This window comes from Limulus polyphemus, unplaced genomic scaffold, assembly GCF_000517525.1.
Source record: "Limulus polyphemus unplaced genomic scaffold, Limulus_polyphemus-2.1.2 Scaffold3262, whole genome shotgun sequence".
Lineage (NCBI taxonomy): Eukaryota > Metazoa > Arthropoda > Merostomata > Xiphosura > Limulidae > Limulus > Limulus polyphemus.
In genome coordinates, this window is record NW_013668872.1 from 7965 (window position 1) to 19987 (window position 12023).

Consider the following 12023-nt stretch of genomic DNA (forward strand, 5'->3'; position numbering starts at 1 on the left):
CATTTGCTGTTGTGTTAAACTTATATTAAAGTTTTTCTTCATTACCCATTCAAGCCGTCTCCAACCATTATATGGACTTGTGTTTCTCTGCTGATTTCATACATCATACCAAAATAGAAACAGAGTAATACGTTTTTCTACTGAATAATAAGACGGCTATATTAAAACAATGGCGAGTGAAAATGAAACAACAAATGAAAGTTAAAGAAATGAATACAGTGATTGAGAAATTTAAAAGTAAGAAACAAAAGTAACCAAAAGTGACCATCCAGCACCAACAAAGGGAAAGAACAAAGCCCCATGTAGATTTTTATTTAATAATTATTGGAAACCTGCCAGCTCGTGTAGTTTATTCTTGTAAATATAATGTTTTTTATTACATAAAGTAAAACAAGGATGTTAACAGGATAGTGTTGATACTGGGAAAATGAGTTAAAAAATATTCAGAGATACGCTAAATGTGGCATTTATAAAAATGGCACCATTAATAATCTACAGTGAAAATAGTAGAACGCGGTCCATAACACCAGAAAGAAAATTTATACAGGTTTGTTGAATTTATTTCTTTTATAAAATGTTGCACTTTCAGTACGCCATTTTCTCCTACTTTGTATTAATACTGGTTAACCATTGGATCTGTAGGTCCGTGGTTCGCGTCCCGTTGCTACAAATTAGAACTGTGTGCTTTGGGGCTGCCAGTATGTTATAAAGATGACAGTCAAATTCTACTGTTCGATTAGATTATCCCCCCCCCCAAATTGCAGTGGGAACTATTTACTTGTTGCTTCCCTTCTTGTCTTTCAGTTCAAAATTAGATATACCTAACGATTTTGTAGCCTTACTCGAATATCTAAAATCAAATCGAACCTGAGATAATTAGTGTGTATGATGTATAATCGTGTTAAATTTAAATCTACAATACTGAGGAGTAAAAATGCTAAAAACTTATTAAAAGAAATAGACTTATGCACCAAAAATGTAGACTAAGGAGACGAACAACCCATATTTAAATTTTCCCTTGTAATATAAACACTAAATTAAATATGTTATTATTTTCTACTTAGTATGGAATGATTAATAAGAAAATATGTTCAAATGTATTTAGTCTGTAAAGTTAAAAGTCATTAAAATATAATATTAAAAGTATATTATTATTCCATAAAATCTAATAAAGAATAAAACTTATCCAATATTTCATAAGTACTATATTCTCGTGCGCAATTCTACAGAAATCTGATAGTTAATAATCTCATCGTAACGAACTAATCCGTCTCGTGTACATATCGTGGCTGTCTTGTATTCTGTAATGAAGTCTCTGTGACCTAGTATTTAGGTTTCAAAGATATAATCTATTCTCCGTTATACTCTTGAATAAGTTTTAACTGATAAATTTGATCAATTTATTGTCATTATTATCGTAAATGAACATTACTAGATTTGTAACACACAGACTGAAATCATATCTTATATATATAAACTCTTTTGTTTACATCATCACAATATTTTTTTTTTCGTTACAACTAAATGACTACAAAATTTTAAAGAAAAATACGTAGAATAATTTCTACTAATAACGTGTAAAGTAGCGTCATCTTTAGCAGCAAATTCGAAACAAGAATTCCTCGCCAAAGTAATCCACTGATGGAATATTTTTGTTTGACCATATATATTTCTTCCAAAAATTAAAGTAATTTTTTACATTATATTAAGATACTTCTTAATAAATGCTACATTGATTTTATTTTATATTTATATATTAATTAATCTTCAAATGTAATATATATTATCTAATATACATGTATATGCTCTTAGCAATTACAAATAACAATCAATGAAACACAAGAAAATAATAATTACACTTAAAAAAAACTGCAATAGTTTATACCTTAAATTAAATCATATATGGCCAGAGTCATATCGTGTTAATTGTAATGATCATGGTTTATCTCCTTATTATATTATTTAGGTCACTCCTATTACATTTTATAATTTTTTGTGTCTATAATCAAAATGTAATCAATATCCAGAGACAAAATTACAAAATATATCTAAATAAGAAATAACTTTAGTAACTGATTTTTCATTTAAGGACAAGTTCGAGTACAGGACTAGAGTTGACTTCATATTCATACCTTGGAATATTTTTTCCCTTTTAAAGCTACAGGTAGAACTACTGATGGATTTCCACAATTTTAAAACTATTTAGCAACCCATATTTCCTGACACTTGACGTTACCTATATCACAGTCAGTAATCCCAAAAGAACCCATGAAAGCAAACGGAACATCTCATAACATTTCTGTATGACCTGGTGGTTAGGGAGCGGTCGACTCGCAATCTGCGTCATCGAACATGCTTGCCCTTTCAGTCGTGGGAGCGTTATAACGTGATAGTCAAACCCACTGTTCGTTGCTAGAAGAATAGCCCAAAGAGTTGGCGGTAAGTGGTGTTAACTAGCTGCCTTCCACTAGCTTATCACTGCTAAATTAGAAACGGTTAGCGTAGATAGCCCTCGATTAGCTTTGTGCGAAATTCAAAACAAAACAAACTCAAGACATTTCCTATGATACTTCAAATGAGCCTGATGTCCGCCCCTTTAAAAAGCTAGACTGATGATATGATAATAGTTTCATATATCCCTTAAATTTGAATCCAATTTTTTTCATACGAATACCTTATTTATTTGTTATTCATTTTGTAAGCTAGTTTAAGAATTGTTTCGTTTGTTTGCTTGTCTGCTTTAGAGAAAAGCCACATTGAGATGTCTGCTGTGTCCACCGCGTGAAACCGAACCCCAGATTTGAGCATTGTAAGTCCGTAAATTTACTGATGTCTCACAACGAGGGATTCTAAGAATCGTCCTTTGTGTAATAAATGTTTTTTTTATTTTGAACTAATATGAAATAACGTGAGGGTGGGCTGCATTATTTAATTGAATGCGCTGCTCTAAGGTTTATAATTGGTTAACAGTGTCTGCATGAAAACAAAGAGCAGTAAGAAATAGTTCAGTGATATTTTCTTTACTGTTCTTCAACATTTTCTGCAAACAAGAAGTTTATTGTTTCCCTGCATTTCGATAGTTACATCTAAAATCTGTACGTGTGCGTAACCTTATGCACAGTGCGAAAATAAAATTCCATGTATCTATATATATATATATATACATATTTGTTCTTTTGGTGTTGTTTTTAACTCAAAGCTACATAATATATATATATTGTTATATAGTTGTTGTTCTTTTTTAAACTTGGGATAAATTTATTTTATGTTTGCCATATTATTTACAATAATATATTTATTTTTTTCATTTATAGATAGCGCATTTAAATTACATCCAATCATATTGAAATTTAACGGCTAGGCGGTAACTATGATAAGTGAAAGAAAAATTTCAGCGTCAACTCGAGTGAGATTAAGAAATTTCTGCTAATTTTGGTATGAAATAGACTTTATAAGTAGCATTTGAATGACACTTATTATTGATTGTACTTTATTTTTAAGTGTGTTAGAGCATTTAAGATTCGACGTCAGACTGTTCTGTGTTTGCATCCCATATTTCGCTATCAGCCTATACATAATACAGTATACTACAGTATAGCCTAGGCTATAGTAACACAAGTTTATTAATTATAAACTTTATAAAAATAATTATAAAGATTTACACTGTAGTGCGAGTTACAATTTCATTAATTAAATCTTTAACAAGTTAGTTACATTTGGACACAGCTTGTCACGTTAACTTTAAAGTTTATACAGTCACTATTCACATGTTACTGCTTTGCTTACGATATCAACGGAAATACATGCCAGGAGTCATACGTCATCGTACCAAGAAAATTAACGATTACGATTTACAGATTACTATAGGCTATAGCCTAGTTTGATAGAATAAGTAAAGTGATACTAATTTTAAATAATAGTAATACTAATAGTCGAGTTACTCGGTGAAACAAGCTATATAAACAAATTCACTACTTCTTTTTTTTTTTTTTAATGGGACATTGGTAGTTTTTCTTAGAAGTTAGATGCATGGTTTCACTAAGATTGAAGGATGTTTATAACTTTTTGCATCCTCGTTTAAATTTAGAAGGAAAATGTTAGTTTTTAACAATGTTTGGTTTACTCATAGGAAAATAGTTTGGCATAGTTATCCTACTAGCAGTACTCAGACAATATAAATAAGCAAACAGTAGTAATGACATACATGGAACTCTCCTCACCATAATATTTCTCCTACCTATCAAACAAAATTTACTAATTAGTATATAATTCTCAAAACAACCATATTATCAAACTGTTTCAATCGGGAGGCTTGCTGGGACTGAAGTTACCCTAAAATGTACCTTAGTCTCCCCTGTAGCTTCCACACCCAATGAAAAGAGTTTACTATTAAAGCTAGTTCACTCCCTAAATAGGCTTGGCATGGCCAGGTGGTTAGGGAACTTGACTTGCAACCTGCAGGTCACAGGTTCAAATCCCCGTCATCGAACATGCTTGCCCTTTCAGCTGTGGAGATGTTATAATGTGATGGTCGATCCCACTGATCATTGGTAAAAGAATTGGCAGTGGGTTGTAATGACAATGTGCCTTCCCTCTAGTCTTTCAGTGCTAAATTAGGGTAGACAAGCACTGATAGCCCTTGTGTAGTTTTGTGCAAAATTCGAAACAAACCAAGTCATTTCATAAGTACTACAGTATGTGTGCTCACAAGATGAAGAGTGCAGCTCACCTCAGCCCCATCACTGGGAAGAGGCTGGTGCCACCCCTTATTTCAAAAGTGAATAGTTTCAATCAAGTTTTAGTTGTTAGGTTTCCAGTGGTTGTCAAACCATCTAATCTTTAGAGCAATTAATATTAACTTCAGATTAAAGTAAGCTTCTCGCATATGTAGATCAGGACTAAAAGCTCACAGAATAATGACTATAGCAAATTTAATATAATATTATGTTCAATGATTAGTATTGTTTTTCCTTCAGTTGGTATCCTTGCATTTAGCAATTCTTTTGGCCATAATCTCAATAATATCTCATGGTGTTTGGCCAGCTAAGTATTATTTGGTCTCTCTAGGTTATCCTTGCATACCCACCATTAAGAAGAGTAACAAATTTAAACCTATCCTTAATTTTCAGTGGCATATTTAGGTCCATGAAGGCCCTGGGGCAAGAACAATTTTCCCCCACCCCAGCTCTCACAGACCCATCCCTATTAGTGTTACATAAGGAAAATAATTCATTGAATTATAGAAAAAATTAATTTTATATATTTCAGAAGCTGGATCAGGTGAGCCCCCGGAAAACTACTTACCAGTTTGTACATTGCTGTTTGTTTTTGTGCTACGACCAACTTCCCTCTTAATCCAACACCTCCAATTCCTCAGCAATAAAACTGAGGGCTTGTGATGTTGAAAGTCAGGTTTTGAACAGAGCACAGGTAACCAACAAAGAAGCCCTCTTAAACATTTGTAATGCATCAGCCTCTGCTATTGCTGATAGCATCTTGTTCCATCAGGCAACCACCATCTTTTCCAAGTTTTAAAATTGTGTTCTGTCGTTCTTTTGACTTCATAAGAAACAAATCAAAGTCCTTTAACTTATGGATCTCTTTGATAATCTAGTGAATTTCAACAAGATCACCTCTTACATTTCTTTTCTCAAGAGAAAAGATTGTAAGCTATCCCTGTAAAGTATCCCAGCATAGTAGTCATCATTCTGATGTTTTTCAATGAATCAGTATCAAAAGTTCTAGTTTGGTTATGATAATCGGTAACATCGTTTGTAGAGAGAAAGTTTAAGAAAGAACTAATAAAATGCCTGTTTATATAGACATTAATGTTAATGAGATATTAAAGAAAGATATTTAGTTCTCTAAGAATTAGATAGGGACTTGTGTATTTTTGTGGCCATTGTTTAATTATTTTATGTTTTCCCACAGACTATTGAAGTTGTTTACAAGTCATCAAAATGAACGGTAAGTCACTAACCTATGTCGGTGTGCATTTCTAAATTACGTAAGTTGCTGATTAGACATGGTAACTTCTGGCTTCCTCAGCTAAAAAAACTACAGAAATTATATTCTGGTTAACTATGATTAATGTTTTTTTTGCAGGGTTTTTATAGTGTACCATCTTCACTGAAGGTGGAGCTTCCCCATTAAAATTGGAGATTTTTCATAACCAATCATAGCATGCAATGTGATTGTATTGGGAGGGAGCAAAATATTATTCATTCACATTAGCATAACCCAGTTTTATTATTTATTGAAAAAAACAAAATTACAGAACTGTGCAATTTTGAAACTTCTTTAAATAGATTCTGAGGAAGTTCAATATTTAATGTACTGATTGTTGTAAAATATTAACATAAACTCTGTGGCATTGCTAAAGTATACAATGTAAAAGGCTACAAGTATTCATTTTTTAGACTTTGTTTTGATGGACATTTTGACTTTGAATATAAACCTTTAAAAGCAACTTTCAAAATAGTTTATGCTAATGATTTCTGACCATTATTTTATGACCAATCAAGTGCCCAACCCTGTATTATTTGATAAATATCCCTTCAAATTTCAGGGCCATTATCAAGGCACAAGTTTAACTCAGTTATACAGCCACAGCATTTTATGCATAATTTACATATGACCGCATAATCAGTGGTTTACCACATGATCACTGCTTAATGGAAGTCAAATCTAGGCATGTGTTACCAGATTTAATTTAGTTACAAGTTTGTTTGTTGCTTGACAAGTGGCTATTAATCAGACTATCTCTCGGTCAGATGGTCTGGTTAATAGTATATATAACGGTCAGATGGTCTGGTTAATAGTATATATAACGGTCAGATGGTCTGGTTAATAGTATATATAATGGTCAGATGGTCTGGTTAATAGTATATATAATGGTCAGATGGTCTGGTTAATAGTATATATATAATGGTCAGATGGTCTGGTTAATAGTATATATAATGGTCAGATGGTCTGGTTGATAGTAGATATAATGGTCAGAGATGGTCTGGTTAATAGTAGATATAATGGTCAGATGGTCTGGTTAATAGTATACCACACATAAACTATAAGATTTAAGCTTCTGTTAGTGGTGGAATTACATTAACTTTGTTTAATGTCCTCTTAAACATTACTATTTTACTTTCAGTAAGATTGCATAATTTTAAATTCCCTTCCATAATCAATGCATAATGGGTTGTTGTTTTTTCATAATCAACACTTTTATGGTACATAATTTCAAACTGTTGCATATTTACATAATTTTTTTTTTTACTGGCCTGCATTATTTGTGGCTTACAAATAAAACCACGGATGAGAAAAAATGAAGTCAAATTAAACATCAAAGACACACATTTGTTTAAACCACATATGCATTTCAGTTGTTAAAAAAAAAACATTGGGTTTGATATTTAAAATGCCAGTGTTGGAACCTTTCAACCTGACCTGAGACCTTTGGCTGGGTCAAGAACCATTAAACCATGTTTTGTGGAAACTTGTGCCTTGATAATGGCCCTGAAACCTTTGGCTGGGTCAAGAACCATTAAACCATATTTTGTGGAAACTTGTGCCTTGATAATGGCCCTGAAACCTTTGGCTGGGTCAAGAATCATTAAATCATGTTTTGTGGAAACTTGTGCCTTGATAATGGCCCTGAAACCTTTGGCTGGGTCAAGAACCATTAAACCATGTTTTGTGGAATGCGTTGGGATGTTTCATTTGAGAAGTGACAGAATTGTTTTAAGGTCATGACTGGTAATTTTGAGATGAAAGAGAAGAATTTCTCTGTCCTGATTCCATAATCACCGAGAAGAGCAGTATGATATTTGTAAACAAGCACAAAGGAAAAAAGAAAAATTGTCATGGTGACGTATCATCAAATTGAAATCATGTGCATGTTAAATTTTATGTGCCTTTCCTGTTTTGAGGTTTTCGTTAGGGTGTATGCTTTAGGGTTGTTGTTTCAGATTTTTAAATGTTTATTTAATTATGCAAGTCACACTTTTAAACAGGGTTGTCTTAAATTGTTAAAATTTTGTGTTGGTGAAGTTATAGATTCATTAAATTTTAATGCTTGGTTAAAGTATGTACAATTTAAACTGTTGATTCTAGAATGTTTTTAATTCGAGATTTAATATACTTAGAATATTCGTTTGCACTTATTAACCCTATAATTAACAATGGCAGAGGTACATTGAATATATAAACACATTTTGTTTTAACTCTTGTGGGACCACGGCCGTTGGTTACAGGACATTAACATGAATTGTGTGTTAAATTGTAAACAAAAATAGTTATAAATTTTGCAGTAAATCCTACAAATTACTACCAATTTTTATTACATGTTTTACATAAAGAATGAGGGATTTAACCCTTTTGTTTTAGGCAATTCTTAACATTTAACAGGCAAAAACGTAAAATTACCAATGAGATGGAATATATCAAGTCACTGGTAGTAAATGGTATTTAAACAAGTAGGTTGTCTGTAATAATGTTGTGAAAAACATTTCCGTCACTTTTATGTTTACTTCTTATCTTTATTAGACTGTCCTGTAGGAGTATTAGTTGAGTTCAACACAACTGATACTGACCTGTCATCTCCTTCTACATTTGAGACCTCTCTAACCAAAGAATCTCCAGCTAAAGACAGTAAATGCATGATGGGAAATAGGAGAAACACTGATGATGTTACCTTCTTTGGCCTGCAAGGAAGAAAGATAACGTCAGAACTTAGTATGAATGGAGTAATTAACAGGTCACCCTTGTGTGAAAAACTTCTAGACATTACAGAAAATGAATCAGATAAAGAAAGAGAAACGTATCAAATTCATGGTAAACAAAATTATACTTTGGAAGCTGAGTGTAAAAAACAAAGTCGAAGTAGTGAGTCGTCACACTTGTGTTGCTCTGATGAAAATGGTTTGCAGAAAGGTGCTGCGCACTGTTATCAGACGAAAACTTTTCAAAATTGTTTGCCCAATAAAACTAAAGCCGTTCATGGAAGCTCCTCGAGTTCTAGCAAATCCAACCTTACTGCTGTAAAGAGTGGTTCGTGGAGTCCCTCTATGATTGGTAGAGGTAAGTTTGGTTAGTTCTCATATTTAAATTAAAGATGGCTGTTGATTTGAAGGTAAATACAAGGTTTCCGTCATTTCACATGGAAAATGTTGAGAGATTTAGGATTATACTAGCAGAAATTCAGTAAAGTTATTTTAAAATTGTAATTGATACATGTTTTATACACCTTGAAATGTCTACATAATATATGTAGTAGTTGCAATGTTTGTGTTTTAAGGTATTTATTAAGGAAATTTACTTTTTAAAAGCGTTCACTAATATACATGTTATCCTATAGTTGAATGACTGTAGTTCCGGAAGACTTAAGGAGAAAAACTTTGATAAAAGATAATAGAGAATAAATTTTTCTAGTTTATTTTGTGTGATGTTTCGGCCAGCTGCCCTTTATCAGGAAGTAAAGACCGTAACGACGACATAAGCTTCTCAAAACATCGTACATTAAAAACATACTTTCCCTCAGTACCCATTCTAGCTATCTACAGACTTTAATTTCATGTGTACATTGTACGTTCAGTACTCTTATGTAGTCTGTGGTCTTATACACGAACATTAAGAATCTTATTATAATGGAGCTTGCGGTGTATACGTCCAAAACTTGGTTCTCGGAAACTACCGCATCGATCGTCACCAGTCATAACTGGGTAATATTTTTATAACTAGGCAGTATTTTTATAGCTGGGCAATAAATAAAACAATTGAAATTTCCACAAAAATGATATGTTTCAGATTTAACCAATAAAAATTACAAAAAAGGAGTAAGATTCAAATATAAAACAATCAAAAACAAACTTGAAAAAATGATTTTTTTTTTTTTAGTGAAAATCTCATAAGCTTTGCAACAGAAAAGCAAGGCACTTTCATTGATAACTATGTCTACAAAGAAATACTTCAATAAAATCTACTCTGTGATGATAGCTCATTTTTGAACTAAAATTTCAATAAAATCATTTTTCTCGTGGAAGGTGAACATTATTGAATGTCAAGTATGAGTACATTGTCGTAGAACTGTCAGACAATTCCAGAAGAGGCCACATGCCCAACAGCCTTCTGCAGGAACTAGTAGTTATATCTGCCCAGAAGGCGGGTATTTCTGCTAGTTTATTATAAGTGTACGTTACATTTGTTCCTGTGACTTCCAAGACCAAAATTTGATGGCAAAACTCCAAACATGCTTGTAGTTATTGTAAGCCATGAAATGAAGAATAAAAATAAATCAAAATTTTACTTTTAAGCATTTGAAACAAACTGAAATACATGTCTCAATAACGAAGATACACTATCTCTATTTTTAATGTTTGTTTTCACTGCATTGAAAGCATAAAAATAATTACCAATGTAATCTTATTTTTGTATTTTCAGAGGAAGAGCTTCTGGAGAATGAAACTTTTGACTTTGATATTTCTATTACGCCACCTGGTTCACTTGGGTAATGATATTTTACCTTCAGTCTTCTAGACCTGTAACAAAAAACTTTCTTGTATTTCCATATTAATATTTTAATATTAATAGATTTGTCATTTTCTTCTGTTCAATTATAGGGGTGTTATAATGTTGTGGCCAATCCCACTATTCATTGATAAAAGGTAAAAGAGTAGCCCAAGAGCTAGTAGTGGGCACTGCTTGCCAGATGCCTTCCGTTTCGTAGACAGTTCAAATTGGCGACAGATAGGTTTAGAATCGAGATTGGCACCGACAACACTTAACCCAGTTTCCTTCAGATGTGTGTTTTCTGTGGTCAAAAAGATCTTAGCCATATGGTTATGCTTATGTCATTCAGTGGATATGCTTAGAATATCAATCCTGTTATAAGCCCAATGGCTATGTTTGAAAAAAGAAAATTCAGAATACATTTCAAAATGTAGAATTACCTAGGAGTCTGCAAGTGTAACAGTCAAAAGGCCTCACTTATGGCTTAAATTGCAGTGACCCAACTAACGGTAGGTACGACTGGTATAAATGTAACCATTACCTATAATTATTGGTCACATATAATGATTGTACCTGAATTGTATATAATGTTATAACCTGAATATTTTGGCATTATTGCAACATCTTTTTTTCGCACTATGGCAAATCTGTTGTGCCTATTGATGTCATCAAATAATTAAGTGTTTCAGGTCATTGAGATGCAGCACAAGTTCGTCAGATAGGTCATAAGTTCACAGCCTTCCTGGGGGCGAGATCATTTGAATGATGCCGTAATAAATTACAAAAATAATAATTTTGAAAATACAATATATTACAAATTAGCACTTTATTGTTATTACTATTCAAATTAATTGTTTTGACTGAGCATTTACGTAGAGAACCAATCATGGGCAAGCATTATGGTGGAGGCACAAGTGCCTAAAATGTTTACAGTGAGGTGCAAGTATGAAACGGATGAGAACCCCTGAGGATGACTGAGGCCAATAAGAAAAAAAACCCATAAGGAATTCCAAACCTTTAAAACAAGAAATACTAAAAGGCTGTTCTACAATTCTGCAGATTGATTGTAAATAAAATGCCAGTCAAGACGTAATAGTTACAATATTTAATATCCTAAAGATGGCAAGTTCATCATTATGTAATCTGTTCTGTTTTCTTCCATACAACAAAGTACAAATATAGGTTACTTGTAGGTTTAACACACTACTGTAATTTGTAGGTTTAACATAGTACCGTAATTTGTAGGTTTAACACAGTACCGTGATTTGTAGGTTTAACACAGTACCGTGATTTGTAGGTTTAACACAGTACTGTAATTTGTAGGTTTAACACAGTACCGTGATTTGTAGGTTTAACATAGTACTGTAATTTGTAGGTTTAACATAGTACCGTGATTTGTAGGTTTAACACAGTACCGTGATTTGTAGGTTTAACACAGTACCGTGATTTGTAGGTTTAACACAGTACCGTGATTTGTAGGTTTAACACAGTACCGTGATTTGTAGGTTTAACACAGTACC

At 32.6% G+C, this 12023-nt stretch overlaps 1 protein-coding gene across 1 annotated transcript in view; it reads left to right on the forward strand.

Moving 5' to 3' along the window:
• Positions 1-3351: 3351 nt before the first annotated feature.
• Positions 3352-12023, forward strand: part of LOC106469008 — a 19444-nt gene continuing 10772 nt past the window's right edge. The window contains exons 1-4 of the mRNA XM_022397409.1: positions 3352-3435; positions 5932-5967; positions 8542-9075; positions 10435-10501. Of these exons, the coding sequence (XP_022253117.1) occupies positions 5961-5967; positions 8542-9075; positions 10435-10501 (608 nt within the window). The 5' untranslated portion in view covers positions 3352-3435; positions 5932-5960. The remainder of the gene's footprint in view (positions 3436-5931; positions 5968-8541; positions 9076-10434; positions 10502-12023) is intronic.